The 17,242-nt window shown below is 39.0% G+C and overlaps 1 protein-coding gene across 2 annotated transcripts; it reads left to right on the top strand.

The window, feature by feature from the left end:
- The first annotated feature begins 64 nt into the window (after nt 1-64).
- On the top strand, nt 65-13,039 carry LOC119741481. Of its 2 annotated transcripts, none has more exons than XM_038217241.1 (11): nt 65-170; nt 1,309-1,975; nt 2,527-2,763; nt 3,608-3,736; nt 4,316-4,563; nt 6,718-6,890; nt 8,120-8,401; nt 9,433-9,759; nt 9,936-10,006; nt 11,177-11,441; nt 12,739-13,039. In XM_038217241.1, exons 1-11 carry the CDS (start codon nt 108-110, stop codon nt 12,863-12,865), a joined length of 2,589 nt encoding a protein of 862 aa, XP_038073169.1. In that variant the 5' UTR covers nt 65-107; the 3' UTR covers nt 12,866-13,039. The 2 variants fall into 2 exon arrangements, with proteins under 2 accessions (XP_038073169.1, XP_038073170.1); XM_038217242.1 differs by lacking the exon at nt 65-170 and adding an exon at nt 352-461.
- Nucleotides 13,040-17,242: the final 4,203 nt, after the last annotated feature.

Raw genomic sequence — 17,242 nt, 5'->3', positions numbered from 1 at the left:
TTTGGAATAGGTAATAATAAAATTTTAATTTTTTTATTAACACTATTTGAATACTTATCTTATTATTGTTGATCCGGACTGTTGTTTGGCAAGTGTTGACGACTTCCATGACATCGACATCAATCATCCAGCATGTCAACAGGTGCGTAGGCGTAGCTGATGAAATATGGGTAATTATCGCTAGATCATAGTCATACTAAATAAATAATTATTTTTTTTATCATGCTTATTGGTGAGACCTCGGGAATAAAAAAAATCCAGGTAGTAAGGCAATTAGATCTAGCCAGTTTATCGGAGGAATACTAGTAGTAGTACTAGCCATGCTAGCCTAATATTTTTGTCCAAACGATATGAACAATTCATTCAGTGTATGTGTGTGTGCGGGCGATTTTAAGGGCAAGGCCGCGCATTGAAAAATATGGAGAGTTTTGAAATGTGGCTGGCGAAACTGACGTGCGCAGGTAAATATGATATATGAGACACTTGCTTGTGTGGAAAATACAAGGAAGACATTTTGGTAAAACTAATAGTAAAACAAATTAAGTAGTAGTAGTGCAGATTTTTGCAAAGAATGTTTTGTTTTGATTTAGTTTACTTGAACTTGAACTTTCCTGTAGGCATTTATTAAGTTAAACTAAGATCCATCTGTATCCATTTATATTAAGATTTGGTTATGGTTTGTCTTACCTTAATGAATTATATTTGGCAGTGTATATTTTGCCGGAGACGGCAAACCTTTAGTAAACGTTAGTTTGCCGGATATGCACTGAACATGTGCAGTTACTGTTTTTTTTGTACTTAAAACATTTTCCGGTGACAAGTTTTAGTCTGGCTCCATGCCAAAATTATCGTTGTTACCTCGTATTCACAAGATGGGATTCAGACCATTTTATAATTTCGGACTTTATTTCCCTTTTTAAAAAAATCCTCCAGAGCCACAAATCTGAAAAAGAAAATGTTAATACTCTGCAAAAAATGTTTGAGACATGTTAAAAAAATAAAGAAGAATATTCTTATTTATTTGGGGATGAGAAAAAAAAACTTTAAAATGTGGTGCGGTCGGAATCGAACGCGAGTCATCCCGCTTACTAGAGCCTTTGCTTAACCATTACACCAAACGTGCTACACAACTTTTGGTGGGAATTTAATACATCTTATAATTCAGCCCTATTTTAAAGAGTACAGCGCCCTCTGTTGATATGGATTGCCGCCGGCAAACCTTTAGTAATCGTTAGTTTGCCGTCATTACCTCCGGCAAAATATCCACTATCATTATATTTCATAAAGTTTGTTGCTTTACATTTTCAGGATAATTTTCTACAGGAGATACCAGTCATGGATTTGTCACAGGAATATGATGATGTGGAAATGTTAACAAAAGAGGGCAGCACAGAGGTCACCAAACGTAACATCAGCAGGGCCATCGTCAAGTACCAAGAAGCTTATGAGATTGCTAAGACATCAGGGAAACATGAGGTCCTCATCTCGTGCGCTTGTAACCTTGGAGCAGCGCTTCTGTCACAGGGCGATGCGGATCAAGCGATCAAACACTTAGAACATGCATTGAAAACCGTGGAGGCAGAAAAACTGCCGAAAACTGAAACACTAAGTGGGGACATTCTGTTTAATCTTGGACTTGCTTATTCCATGAAAGGAGACTTTCAGGGTGCATTGCGATACTTCACTAATGCGGCTGATGTCTTCAGGGAATGCTCCGAGTTCAGGGGGTTTGCCGATTCTTGCCAACAACTAGGAGAGCAGTATGTGAAGCTTTCCCAACCTCTGAAGGCGGCAGAGTGTTTTCGTGATGCCGGGAAAGGTTATCTTACCTCGGGGCGTGTTTTCTTGGCTGGGAGGATGATGCTTCGTCAGGCAAAGAATCTTCACGACGGAGGGAAATCAGAGAAGGGCCTTGGTGTGCTTAAAGACCTAGACAAATTGTATTCAAAGATTCAAGACGCTAACACTGACTCAGGTACATACAATCACTTGTCAAAATGACATTGTCTGTTGAAAACATGTTCTAATAATTTTACAGGAAAGATTTCCATATACGAAGTTCACTAACTTTCCTCTGTATTGACTAACAAGCCCCCAGATAGCAATTTCATGTCATCAAAGTCAATTTGAGCATTTTCTTAGAAAACACTTAGAATTGTTCAGTCCAATCTCATAGGGTTTGTACACAGGGTGTTGAGTGAACTTCGTATATGGAAATCTTTCCTCAAAAATGATTTTGAATTACCTTGTTTTGTTTATGGATGTACATTGCAGTTGAGTTCATCACAAGTTCATCACAAGACGATTCACAAGTCCATATTTAAGTCCAGTTACAAGAAACAATAGATGAACAATAACAGAGCAATGCCTTTGTCAAAGCTCAGTTGCATACCTTGTGATTTGAATTTGGACTGGAGGACTTGTGATGGATGTGCAGGGAGTTCCAGCTCACCATCAGCTTCTTGGATGGGGCATTTCAACTAAAATTTGTAGTTAAATATCTTGTTGAATTTCACCCTCTTACAGGAAAATTAGCCAAGCAATTCTGCGATGCGGGATCCCTCCTCTTTCAACTCCGATCACCCAAGAGTGCCTCTGTTTGGTTACATCGAGCCCTGAATATGCTGAGATCATCACAGGAAAGTGGAAGGGGGAATGAGAAACTCGAAGCCAGGACTCTGCTAACTCTTGGGGAAACGTCTAGCGCCCTCGGAGACTTCACTAAAGCAGTGGCAATCAATAAAGAGGCATCGGCATTGTATGGTAAGAGAGATTACTGATTTGATAATGCGCCGGTTCTTTATTTGTTCAATTCTGTTGGATTCAAGAGGTTACCTTTGAGAATCAAGTTAGTAATTCCTTGAACATCCCGAATTTCATAGTTCACTGAGAGAACATTTTAAGCTCTCTTGTGACACACTGAGAAGTCAATATTCCGAGCAATATATACAACCCTTTAAAACCATGCTGGTCAGTTTTAGGGATATGAAATGTTAAAGTAACTGTGTCACACACAGACTCACTGCACAAAACAAAAACACTGTGGAGAGCAGTGAAGCTGCCTGCTTGCCTGAAGCTTAACCATACACAAGATTTGTGCAGGGATTTGAAGTGTTACCCACAGAACTAAGAAGATTACCTCAAAGGAATTTGAGGTGGGATGCTAACTCTATGGGCAAAAGTGGTTTAGCAAAACTTGAAAGGTTGTGAAGTGCAAAAGACTAGGACGGTTAAGCTGTATCAGGAAAGAGCCTTGTTTCAAAACGCATGCACCAATTTTTCTGAACTCAAATTTAGTATCTTGTTATCATATTTGGCAAAAGTTAGAGCTGCAGGGGTAAGCAACAGAGGAACAAATTATTTTCAATAGTTTCTGTGAAGCTTTGCAACACTTTGTTTTCATTTCCCTATGGAAAATAAAAGCGGCTAATTTCAAACTGAGACATCCCAAATCATCACATGTACTTATTGTTCAGGTTTTCATTTTCTGTGTTTTCATTTTCCTATGGAAAATAAAAGCGGCTAATTTCGAACTGAGACATCTCAAATCATCACATGTACTTATTGTTCAGGTTTTCATTTTCTGTGTTTTTCTTTTCCCGAGCAGGAAAACTGGAGAACAAGAAAGCTAGAGGGCAGTGTTTCTATCAACTGGCTGAGGCTTACAGGCATCTAGGAGATCATCATAATGCTGAGAAGTATTACCACATTGCTTACCAGACACTAGAAGATGCAGGTAGGTAGACACAAGATCTGGCAGAGAACGTCTCAAAACTGTTTCTAATTGGGACAAGTCTGGTGTTCCAAAATGGGAATGTTTGCATATAGAGGTGCAATTTCAGACCAATTCATCCCAAAAAGATTATTCCTTTTCTAAATTGCAACTTTTCTAGCAATAAAAAAGTTATTCACTTTTAAATGAGACATCGAACAACAAAAATTGACCCATGTTTAGTTAATCTTGAATTATTACTTTAATTTTGATTATTGGCTGCCTGACAAAAATTTCTGTTCTCGCTGGGTTGGATGGCTCCTGCCCCATAATCAGTATCGATAATGTACGGACTGGGAACCATTCAGCTCGCAAAGTGAATCTGTTCGTGTCCAAAACAAAAAGCTTTTTTTCCAGAAGTTAGCAGACTGCCTTAAAAGGAAAGGTTTTTTGGTTGGAATAAAGCATACAAAGTTGAAAATTAGTTGAAAGAAACAAAATTGAATTTGTCGAAGAGCACGGGGATCTCAACTTTAAGTACTGCACAGATCTCTCAATAATTAGCAATTCCGGTCCATCTTCTCTGTCTTCTTCAATCCACAGGCCTTCAGAGTTTCCTCTGGCAAGTTTTGGAGGGGCTGGCTGACCTGAATTATCAGCGCCGTCAACTGGATACGTCGATTTCCTACTACAAGGAGACGATCGGCCAACTCAGTCAGCGAGGCGCGCATCCCTCTATCCAGCGTCAGATTGTCGCTAAACTAGCCACCGCCCTGGAGGTCCAGAGAGTTGGTGTGGTCAAGGCGGAGTCCTACAAGAACAGGGTGCCTGTCTTAGTTGAACCGGAGAAGGTAATTGTCAGTAAACTTGAACGAATTTCCAATCCACGTACCTCCCCAAACTGCCTTGCCGGTTACTCCCTGCACCGCACCCAACTACCTGAGCACTGTAGTTTTAAGAAATAAGTGCAATGAAATACAATGCAGTTGTTAAAGAGGTTGTGGAATGCTCGAAGACATTTCCGTCATTTTTCGGGTATATGTAGCCTAAGGTGTGATGAAATAAAAACGACTATTGTTTCTGTCATAAAATGAGTACAAAAGGTACTTTTGAGAGCTGTTTTTCAAGTCCTGTCATGCCTGTTTCGACCCGAATGTGCAATTTGTGTAAAAGTCGTCATTGCGGGCAGCAAACAAAACACAGTAAATCGTGACGTAATAAACAGGACTCCCGATGCAGAGTAGCATAAACGAGTCCTGTTTATTACGTCACGATTTACTGTGTTTTGTTTGCTGCCCGCAGCGACGAGTTTTACACAAATTGCACGTTCGGCTCGAAACAGGACCTGAAAAATAGCTCTCAAAAGTACCTTTTGTACTCATTTCACGACAGAAACAATAGTCGTTTTTATTTCATCACACCTTAGGCTATATACCCAAAAAATGACGGAAATGTCTTCTAGCATTCCACAACCTCTTTAATGGATTCACATTTTGTGATGCAATCAAGCTAAATGAGTCGTTTGTCAGGAATTGTCATTTGGAGATTCAGGCCAAAATAGGGCCACATCATCACATGACTTCATCACATCTCTTGGTGTTCCAACTTCCATAATTTTTTTACTAAGATGGTATCAGCATGCAGTTTTCACAGCAGTAATGCTGAGATTGTGCCCTTTTCAAATCTGTAATAAAAAAAATTCGACCAGGGTCGACAAACGACTCATGTAGCTTGATCGCATCACATTTGTTGACAGCTTTCGTCATTAACCCTAACCCTGCTCAATTTAGTAAGATATAAATCATTGTCTCATTGTCTCGTCAACAGTAACATAAATGATACTTTGTAGGTAATTGTAGCTAGTCCCATTGAACAGTGTTTGATCCTACCGAGGCTGGCAGCCACAGACACTGAGGCATTTTGGTCTTCCAATAAGCAGACTTGGAACTTTGACAATTGTTCAATATTTTCGCCAACTGTTGAATTGAATTGAAAGTCTAGCAAAAAACATCAAAGGCAGTCAGGGCTGGGTCCAACTTCTTGGCTCTGCTTACCGTTACAGAAAAATCCCGGCTTATTGTAGCGGAAAATTTCGTCCTGACGGTAAGCGTATTTCACGGAAAAGCTTGGAATTTTGGCGTCTGTGCATGCGTTCATCTCGTAACTAAGGATTCTGTGCTTGGCACGTAATTTTTCTGCAAGTGCGGTTAGCACAAAAAGGTGATCGTAAGCGCGGAATTCTGTGGTTAACAGAGCCGTGAAATTGGGCCCGGTTGTGACTTCAGAAAAGAAAGTGACATTTTTATGAGTGTAATGCATACATTTGTATAGTGACTCGTGACTCTAGCACCCTTAATCCCTTCAGTTCTTGTACCACCCCAAACTGGGGTGGCAGACCAGTAAATCGGTCCGAAATTGCCTACGCCGGCCAAATCACGATTTGCATGCCCTCAAAATCTTCAGTATTTGAGCATGCTGTGGGCCATGAATTTGAGGGTTTGTAAAAAATATGGGTGGAAGCCGTGCACAGGACTGTGAGCTTGTAGTTCCGTTCAATTTGGATGAAATTGGGGCCCTTAAAGTGCTCTATTTTGCAATGGAGTGTAGGCATTGTTTGTCAAAATGGCGATGGGCTTCAGGACTATTTTCAGGGGTGATAATTTCGGATGAAAATTTCTCCTAAAAGTCATCAGTTGAAACCCCCCCCCCAAAAAAAAAAAAAAAAAATTGAAAAGAAAATGAAAGATGATGAAATAAGCTTTAATTTGATGTGTGTCTCGAACACTTTGGAGAGTTGTGAGTATTTTTCCCGAATTTCTGAAGTGGGAGCATTTACCATTGGGGTCTATGGAAGTTTATTTACTGGTCTGCAACCCTAGGAGTAAATACATTGTAATACATTGTATGTATACAGGTGGTAATGGATTAATAGTTTTTATTATGAACTGAAAAGGGTCCACAGAAGGGTAAAATAATCTCATTGTTTGATCTAATATCGTTTGCAGGATCTAATGGGACCTATGGCAAGCCTGCATGGTTTGCCTTCACCAGAGATCCCGCTCATACAATCCCCAATCTACGCACCGTTAACATCCACCAGACTTAGCCTGTACTCCAGCTTTGATCAAAGCCTGGACAATCAAGGCAAGTTGGAGGTGCCCGGGAAGAAGAAAAAAAGGTAAGTCAATGGTGACCATCTGGTGGTTTCATACATGTCACATATGCAGCATATGAGTCGTTCTTTACATTTGGGGTCCACTTTTTTTTCTTGTCCCTGTTACATCTGACATCTATGATTATTAATTTTCTTGTAGTCCTTAACCACCTTAAAAAAGTTTGTTTTTGCCGAAAATTTCAAAATTTTCAAAGTCGAATTTTCCCAGCCACCTTTTGATATACAGCCAAACGCCACAAATACTGATTCGCAAGCATGATTTCAACAGTATTTGTACGATATTTCTTGCCGAAACCTCATATGTTTCAATACTCCACGGTGTGCACTTGAGCTTTAATTGTACAAAAATAGGCCGTGCACAACGGCCCACACAATGGTCAGCACACGGTCCGCCTCCACAGACTACTTGGACTTTGTGTGTGTGTACAAGAGTGATTATAGCAAACTACCTATCCAACAAATACAAAAATCAGTTAAAGTTATCCTTAATGATCGTTGAATGGCAAATTGCAAAGTACCAAGGTAACAGGCACGGTAAAAATGTCACACTTTGGACCCTAAATTCATAGAATTACCCACATGCTCTACTCGAGTGTGTACCTAAACTTTGTGTCATCTATTTGCAGAAAGGTCATAATTTTTTGCCAGCAACTTAAGATACATTTTAAATTGGCTATGAACTAATAATTAACATTCTTTTAAAGGGAAAATACAACATTTGCAAACATCAAAAAATAAAACTACCAAATCATTTTGAAATACCTTGCTGGACTGTTAGTGAATGACAGGGTAAAGCATCCTGTAAAATCATGGCACCTGGTATACTGTCATTTTCCAGAAAAGTGGTATTTTTGTATCAATTTCCAACGCTGGTCGGCCGATCAGCATTGGAAAAAACTGGCATTTTTTTCAAATACTGGCCCAAATTGACCATCGCACTTGTTTGCAATCGATTACAAACCTATGAAAGGGTACGAGCCAGCTAGACTGGTTCCCTGACCTTACAATCCCACAATGTATATAAACTACTCTGTTTCTTCTTATATGGAGTCAGGGAACCAGACTACAGGAAAATGATTGTTTTTCTTGGTGTTTATAGCATTTTCGAACCCAAAACCTCAAAAAAGTCAGTGTAACTATATTTGCTATATATTACCGACCCCCCAATTCCATCCATTTCTGAAAATTACAGCAAAAGCAAATGATGTATATTCCCTTTAAACCTTTTACAGGAAATCAAAGAGGAAAGGCCGCAGACGAAGCGGGTCGTTTGATGAGCCAGTCACAAAGGGCGTAGGCGAGTACGACACCGAGACAGACATCTCATTGATTGGTAGGAGATCCTCACGTAAGGCCAAGAGACCACGGACGTCTGAGCGTAGTAAACTAGCCGGGCTTGAGAGTGAAGAAAGAGGGAAGACAGCCGAGTCCAACAAGTCAGCGCCAAGGAGACTTCTCTCTCATATCAAAGGATTGGAAATTGAGGAGGATGGCGCGGCACCGACTGTTTCCAGGTACAAAACGTTAATTAAAAATCCAAGTGTAGATAGTAGACTTTTCAATTTAGTTGTGTCATGTGTGATTCTAACTTTTGGGCAATTTTACGGTAACTCACATCGTCAACTCTGTGCTGTCATTCTATAAAGTCAAAGCATTTAGAGTGGATATTTCACAGAAGATTGCTAGAGGTTAAGTGACTAAAAGAGGCCAACAAAATAATATTCTGTTGGTCTGGCAATAAGATTTTCATCGGTAACTGACGCTACAAAAAAGGACATGGAAAATACTTAAATACACTGCATTTAAAAATTCCCTCATACTGTACACTGTTTGAAAAAACATTTTCAGTGTCCTCACATCACTAGGGTGTAGGTCATGTTCTACCATAACAATTATTAACAAATAATCAATCATGAAATCTCGAGAGGGATGTATTTCGGTAACTCGTGCTACGGTACCTCGCGTTACAGTTTGTCCGTCCATCTTTCGTAAAAAACTTATAATCAGTAATAAGCTTATCATGAACTGGTATCACTAATAAAATAAAACAATATTTGGCAAGATGAAGTTGACTTACATTACAGCTGCACCAAACAGCTCACTAACGTTTTTAACTGTAGTGGCAGCCAAGACATAGTTAAGGTATACTATAGACACCTAATATGATGAGAGGCAACATCCTCTCATCTTCTGAGATTCCCCTGGTTGCTTTCCGCCGTACTTTGCAAAAAAAAATCTGGTATTCGTTTTCAATATCTTTTCAAATAACACAGGACCTCATTGGCTGAATTGTGTATTCATTATAATTGTTTTCCTTTGTAATTTTCTTATTTGGGTTTTCCAGAAAGGGTCGACGATAATAAAAAAAAAGGGCAGGTATTTTTCTCTTGGGTTGGGAGCCCAACATAGGGTTGGTTGGAAATGAGAACCAAAGAAATATAAAGGGATGCCCAACGAGGGTTGCTAAGGTTGGTAGAACACCTGTATTGCATTGTAGGTTGCAGGTTTGATCAATGTCTTGGATTATTTTCTTCCGCCATGGCAGCATTGATGATTCAACCCAGATGGAATCATCTCCCACGGCCAGGCGTCCCAGGGTCAAAGGATTCAACTCGACCTCCTTCTCCGATAGCGACCCAGTCATCAAGAGAGGGCGCTCTGCGAGCCAAACATTCATTACGGACGAGGATTCCTCAAGTTCTACCAGCGATGGTGATGATGACAGTGACGATGATGATGATGATGATGACAGTGATGATCAAGAAGGTTCCTCATTCACCGATGTAACAAGCGAAGAGGATGCAACAGGGAGTTCATCTGGAGATGATTCTGATAATTCGGATGAGTTGACGCATTTAGATGGAAGTCTAAGGTGAGTAGTATTGAAACAAAGTATAATCATTTCAGACGTTATCAAATCTGACTTTGTGTGCATTGCTTGAAAGAAGACTTCTATTTCAATCATTTGTATATTTTTAAGTTTTTAAGTTCAAATCATCCAATACTGTGTTCGAATCTCAGTTTTGTTAATCCCATTTCTTTCCATAGGCGGGGACTAGGCAACACATATGAACATCCCTCATCCAACGAGCCCATGTACGCAACAATTAAATCAAGAAGTAAGTGTACAAATTCTTTTAATTTTCAGCCTTATCTGTAAAGGAATCCTGTAATTTTGTTATGAATGCATCTGTTTTTTTTGTGTGAGCTTCATAAAAAAGATGACAAAGGTCACCATGTTGACACAAATTGGCTTACCACTTGTTTACTGACATGCTTTCAAATGATTTGCTAAATCCACAATTTTGTGTAGAATGTCAGTGAGTTGAAGCCATGTTTAAGCAGTATCATTTTGATAACTTTTGAAACAGGGCAGATTACTCCCTACAAGATGCAGTTGATTTCAGATATAGATTGCTGCATTCAGATCACAAGTGCGTTCTGTGTTTGCATTGTTAATTAAAGGCATATAGCATCATTTGTATTTGTTGTAATTTCAAGAAATGGACTGACATTGTTCCACTGAACTGTTCAATGTTTTTGTGTCCATGGCGCGGTGCTGGAAAAACACGAGAAAAAAATGTTAATTTTCAACTGTTAAAGTGAAAGAACCCATAGGTCAAAGGGAGTGCCCGAGTGTTGGCTTTGTCATTGGAAAGTGATACGTATACCTAGCCCCATAAATGTGGCCAATTTACTGGACTACCTCTGTAAATAAAGGCCACACTTTGGGAATTAACTCAGAACGTGAGGACTTTTTACCAAATTTATTTTCACATTCAGACTGCATGCATAGTTGTTTTATTCTTTCAAAACACACTCACCCTGTTAATAACAAATTCAGAATTTGCCGCATTTGTCACTTGTCCAGCTTTTGCGTATTTTTTCAGCCGAACGTGGATGTTTCTTGGCATCAGTTTGTGTGTAACTCAATTGCAACCGTGTTCCAGCTGAACAATGCCCTCGCGCTAATCCTTCCTGTATAGTGCGCCCTCATACGTGTACGGTCGGCCAGCTAGCCGCACGATGTACGTACGCACACGATATACCACAGGGGCAAACAGGATTGCTCTTTTCCTGAGAATAACAGCATGCCAGGCTCAACAATTTCACAGCGTGTTTCAGACTGTTATTAACTTACAATCTAGTAGGCTATTTCAGAATATTTTGGCAGTTTCGTTTTGAGTATTCGTGTATGATCTTATAATTTAACTACAGTGTCCACGAGAAATCTGATATGCAAGCCAATGCTTACAGTTTATTCTGGAATCATGTTTTTCTTCACACAGAACTATCATCTAGTCAAGGTGAAGACAGACTATACGAGTCCTTAAACAGCACAGCATCCACAGCGCTTCTAACCTCAACGATACCAAAGCGAACAGCGCCCTCTATTCCCAGCCCACCTGAGCCTCCTAGCGGACCTCGTCCTTCACAGAGGGGTAACCATAGTAACGATCAAACGTACGATGAGCTGGAACCCGCTAGGACGTCGTGGGGTGGCCCCAAGTACCCAGAATCCTCGGTTCTGAATACCATGTCTAGGGGTCAAAGGTATAGGAATTAAAACGATTAAAATGTAATGGAATCTTTTTTTTAATGCATTTCTTACCAAAAAGGTATGTCTTGAAATGTGCCTTTGAGTTTTGTTTTGTTTTTATAACTTTTTTGTAATTTTATATTGCCAGAGTGTTTTGGTGCCTTTTTGTTTCTTATTCTAATGCAAATTTCCATATTCATGAGCAAAACTGTGATGTCATTCAAGATAGAAACTTCAGTTTCATATCTGCTTCAGCATAAAAAGTCACCAGAATTTTAGGGGTTTGCTGTAGTAATTTTAGTGATTCATTATTGTTTCAGTATATGACAGTAAGACATTGAGAAAACTTTATGCACGAATGTTTTCAATACTCAGAATTTTGGTTTACAATTTTAAGAGAAAACCCCTGGTTAAAGAAGTGTGTTCGTAAAATGACATCACAGCAACAGCGCCCTCAGCTGTCAGGAAAAGAATGACACACTTTGCATTTTGAAAAAAAAACCTTTTACCAAAAAGGCATGTCTCATAATTTTTATACCTTTCAGAGGAATGGATATTTGTTACAAATAAGCTTCAGTGAAAATTCATTTAATTGACAATTTAATAAAAATTTGACCGACTGATTGTGTGGCTGACTGACTTGAGTCACTGGCTGACTGTCTGTACATGGTGGGCCAAAATAAAAAAAACGAAACCGAAATGTCGGGCCCATTTCTGAAGTTCTGCATGTAGCACTTTCAAAATCTAGGATATGAAAGCCCAATTCATAAGCTTTCTTTTAGTACAAGAATCATTCAAATCACTTATGTACTTTTCAAGTTACGGAGTTGTAAACACAACCATTGTTTTAAGGTTCTGTCTATGGATCACAAAAAAGTTCAGTGTTCTTTCAGCAAAACGAAAACAAATCACATTAGGATGTGTCTGAATTGTTTTCGTTTGGCTGAAAGAACACACACCTTTTTTGTGATTGAACTTGAAAAGTACATGAGTGACTTGAATGATTCTTGTACTAAAAGAAAGCTCATGAATTGGGCTTTCATATCCTAGATTTTGAAAGTGCTACATGCAGAACTTTACTAAAACAATGGGCCCGACATTTGGGTTTCGGGGTTTTTTTTACTCACCCTGTATGTCTGCCTGCCTGACTGACTGATTGAGCCACTGAGTTGAAATAATGTTCTAAATGGAAACTTTCAGGTCCAGCTGGACTATATAAGCAAACCTAGTCTTCCTAACTTTTATCTGGGTTTCAATGAGCACAACTTTTACAGCCTTTCCGTTCAAAATGTGGTTCTTTGTTCCTGACAGGGAGAAGGGTCTGTACGAAGTCGCGAGGCTGGAACAGGAACGGAAGGCCATCGACTCCAGGAGTAGTTTGTCATCAGCAACGAGTGAAGCCAAAGTGCCCAAATCAAGGGCTTGTATTGTAATGTGAGAGATGTTTGCACAAGATGATGAAGCAGACATAACCGGGGGACACAAAGTCATCAACAACTGTAGGTGAACTAGTGAGCGAACTTAATGACTTGTGCATTGTCATTTGTAAGAAATTGCTTAGAGTCAGACAAAGTAGGCTAGAAGGTTTCGTATCGGGTCACCTGACTATTAGACAGAAGTGATGGGTTGTAAGGCCGGAAAATAAACACGCGCACCTATGGAAGCCACTGGCTAGTGGCTGCAGCCACTTCCCATAGACTCATGTGTTATTGCCAGCCACAGCCCAGTAATTCAGACATGGCTTTATTGAAATCTCTTGTACTTGGTATTTGATTGGTTCTTCTAAATACTCCACAGGGGAGATTTAACAGGAGGCCAGAAACACCGGGGCAAACCCCTTCTCTTACCAATAAGTGTTACTGGGTTCTTCTACGTGCATTGCATTACACAACACATGGGACCAATGGCTTTACATCCCATCCGAAGAACGATGCAATAATGGTTAAGTGCCTTGCTTAAGGGCACAAGTGTCCAGACCCGGGCTCGAACCACCATTCTGCTGCCTCCGAAACACCAGAGCATGAGTCCGGTGCGGTGCTCTTAACCGCTAGGCCATGACACTCCACACGAAACTCTTGTCTATGCCAAATGTCTAGGTTGCCTATTTCAACCGTGTTGGAACATGTTGTCAAAAGGTGCATCTGTAGTTTGGGACACCCATTTTGAAAAATAGCCCATGTGGTGTTTTTACAAGATGACCAGCTCAGATGATAGAGTGGATAATTCACTGTTGTTGTTGGTCATCAATAAAAAACCTGCACTGTTAATGTGAAGACACATTACTGTGATGACCATTCTGTTGTTCCTACTTTTACCATGGTAATGGCAGGCTGCCAGAACTTGTTTTTAAAAGAAACATTTCAAAAGGTCTCAGCTAAGTTTTTTGTTGAACTGGTTTACTCTCTGGGAAAATTTTGTTAAAAGCTGATTCATTAACGATTGCTTTTCAAAAGCTGTTAATTATTTGCTTATTTTGTGTGAGTCATAATGATCATATAGATGTGGTAAGACTATAAAATGTGTGTCTCTTGTGATAATCTGCCAAAAAAACAAAGTGTTTTTTTTTTTAAGTATTTGATACATTTTATTTTGTAACTTCTGAAATGAGCATTCCTTTTCATAGACAAAATTTGGTCTTTCGTGAATTTATATCAGTGGAAATTGCTCAGTACTTTGCCTTATTTTTGTGCTCTTATGTCATTAAATGGTGAGCGTTGAAATTCATTTCAGCTAATGTTTTGTATAATGCAATATTTTTTCATCTCTTGTAAAAATTGATATATTGTATGAGTGTTCATTTGTTCTAAACTTTCGATTTGTCTATTCCCTGAAATGTGCCTTTCTTTATAAATGTATTTTCTTTTTTCGAAATTTGCCTGAATTCATGTTTGTACTGTTTTAGCCTTGACCAAGGCTATCAGCTTGTTCCCATAGGAGCTTGTTCCCGCTACCGCTGAGTGCGCGCCGCGACACGCTTGTTGTACTATACCGTTAGCCTCAACGACCCTTGCGTGTGCTTTGTGTGCATGTACGTACACCCCACACACATTTCCGCAAACAGCCGTACAGTAAGTCGAGGCAGATCCTCCGCCTCGACTTTCTGTACGGCTGTTTGCGGAAGTGTGTGTGGGGCGTACGTACATGCACACAAAGCACACGCAAGGGTCGTTGAGGCTAACGGTATAGTAATAGTGTTGGGGCGCGCGCTGTGTGCAGTGGCAAGAACAAGCTCGTATGGGAACAAGCTGATAGCCTTGGTCAAGGATAGTGTTTGAGCTTTTTTTTCATGTACATGTATTTTCTTAACAGTATGTGTGTATCAGATAGCCATGAAGTTTTACACATTTATGGGTGTATTTAGCATATTGTAAAAAAAAAATGAATGTTTAATGTGTAATATTTTATTATAAATGTGCATACTTGTATAATTTGTTGGCACAGTTCAAGATTGAAAGTTAGCATCTCTGCTGTTTTTGTGCTCTTTCCTTTGCTTCAAGACGTAGAACAGTAATTTCTTCAAGCCCTGTTTTAGAATGACATCAAACATGAACAAATATGATAGGTCATTGTACATGTTCAGTAAGCCGACACTTTACATACACTGACAATATGACATATCATTTGATATCTATAGCAGGATGTAGCATTAGAATACTGAGAATAGCTCTAGCTTTCCTGGTAATAAGCTGGCTGCCATTGCTTCCTCTTAGAAATAATACGAGCCAAAGAGCAACGCCGTTTTGGTTGAAAACATTCCATTTATAAACGAAGCTGTTTTTGTACATGAGTGATTAGTGCTGTATCGCCTTAAAGTAAGAAATGACTGAACTGTTGGGGATTTCTTTTTGTAAACTTGCTTGTTTGCTATGCAAAGTGTTCTGCTTATCTCTGGGAAACTGAATTAATTACCTCCCTCCGTCAAAGAAGTTATGTTACCATTGGCGTTGGTTTGTCTCTGAACGAAATACTCAAAAAGTTATGGACGGATTTTCATGAAACTTTTTTTAGGGGTGGTCCTTGGTACAAGTGAAAATCAATTAGATTTTGGAAGTGATTTGGATCTGCGTTTGGATGCAGGATTTTTTGAAAGGATTTTTCACCCATCATATAAACTTTCACCCGGTGACCCTGTATGCCTTATCACCCACCTAATCTTAACCACACAGGTCAATGGACTAGACCATTTTATACAATGGGGGAGTGAAAAGGTAGACCAACACAGGCAAATACATGTAAACTACAAAATGTTTTAAGTTTAAGGATTTGTTTAAGAAGCCAAATTTGAGCATTGGTGCCGTGTGTAATGGCGGGAAATTGTTTAGCCTTGGCGGAGGTGTGCGCTCTCTGAGTGCTTTCTAGTCTTAGCTGCTTTTGCATCCAGTCTGTACTAGAGGTCATTATGAGAGGAGTCATAGAAGCAAGAAGCAAAGTAGAAGAGAAGTTTAATCTTCATCGGTGGTTTTGTTTGTTGTCATTAGTGACCGCATCCATTTTAGGTAATCTGTTGAAGTTTGTCAAAGCTGAAATTGACTTGCAGACTGAAACATGCAGGGATATACAGGTTGTCCCACCCAAAAAAATAACAGTCGAAAACCAATTAAGAACGGTATATTGCATATGGCTTCTTGGAATATTTCCAAATTACCTCTTAAAAGTCAGATAACCAATCTACCATACAAACTTTATTTCATTCAAATCGATGCATTGCAACAAACACTATGCTTCATCGAATTCAAGGGTTGAAAATCGTCTTGGGCCACTTTCCTTGAAAGTGAGAAAGCGCAGTTAGAGAAACACACAAAGGATTTATTTCCTTTTTTCAAGAGTAACGTGAGACTTATTCTACTGGCTTCAATCTGTAACCTTGATAAAAAAAAAAGTGGCTCAAGTGGTTTTTCAAGTCCCGTGCTGTGATTGCTGTATCTTTTGAACGAATCATCCTAATGAAAACAACTAAAAAGCATTTGGAAGACCAATAACTCTACTCGGTAATACATTGGACATGATTTTGAATACTACCCCCACTTTTCTGAAAACATGCCCGATTCGACTGATTTTTTTTTTTTGCGCGACAACCTGTACATGTATATTTTGTTTTTCATATTTTTTAAACCCAATCCAGTCCATTGTATGTATTCATTTGAAGTTTTTTTATAGCTTAAAATCAAGTCATTGATATGGTAACAAATGTTTTGAAGGCAAGAGTTGGACCAACTGGAGAAAGAGATGGAAATTATAAGGAATTGTTGACGATTTTTTTCATCAATCATCAACAGCAGGATTCGTTATAAAGTGCAAAATGTAAAAAAAAAATTAAAAGTCCCCAAAAGTTCCTCCCACTTAGTACAAAGATTTAATTTTTATTCAAACATTTTGTAATTTGAAGGTTCTTTACTACCATTTTTAAAATTTATTTTATGATACATGTCAAGTCTGCAATAAACTGCGACAAAGATACCGCATCTTTCCAATGTCACCATTTTTTATTCTTCTATCGTGTTTAACATTTCTTCTCTTGTTTAGCAATAAAATATGAATTGAGTATTAAATTATCAAATACTGATTCTAATTTAACATCTATTGCACTTGAAACAATTTGCACAATTTTAAAAACTCTTCTATTCACCATGCATTCCACAACGTCGCTTCTATAGAATCGGGGTCTATTTACCAACGTGCACACCAACTGTAACCTCACTGTGCATTCCATTGCTAATTCAACAAGTATATCACAAGATCTGTGCCTTAAAGGGAAAATACAACATTTGCAAACATCAAAAAATAAAACTACCAAATCATTTTGAAATACCTTGCT

This window comes from Patiria miniata, unplaced genomic scaffold (assembly GCF_015706575.1).
Source record: "Patiria miniata isolate m_02_andy unplaced genomic scaffold, ASM1570657v1 HiC_scaffold_5, whole genome shotgun sequence".
In the NCBI taxonomy this organism is placed as follows: Eukaryota; Metazoa; Echinodermata; class Asteroidea; order Valvatida; family Asterinidae; genus Patiria; species Patiria miniata.
Note: the sequence above shows the minus strand (reverse complement) of the source record. Positions and strands in the feature narration are given on the sequence as shown.

Coding starts and splice junctions, on each gene's coding strand:
- LOC119741481 (XM_038217241.1), top strand. CDS start 108: ATGACATCGACATCAATCATCCAGCATGTCAACAGGTGCGTAGGCGTA. Junction 171..1,308: donor GCGTAGCTGATGAAATATGG/GTAATTATCGCT, acceptor TTACATTTTCAG/GATAATTTTCTACAGGAGAT. Junction 1,976..2,526: donor AGACGCTAACACTGACTCAG/GTACATACAATC, acceptor ACCCTCTTACAG/GAAAATTAGCCAAGCAATTC.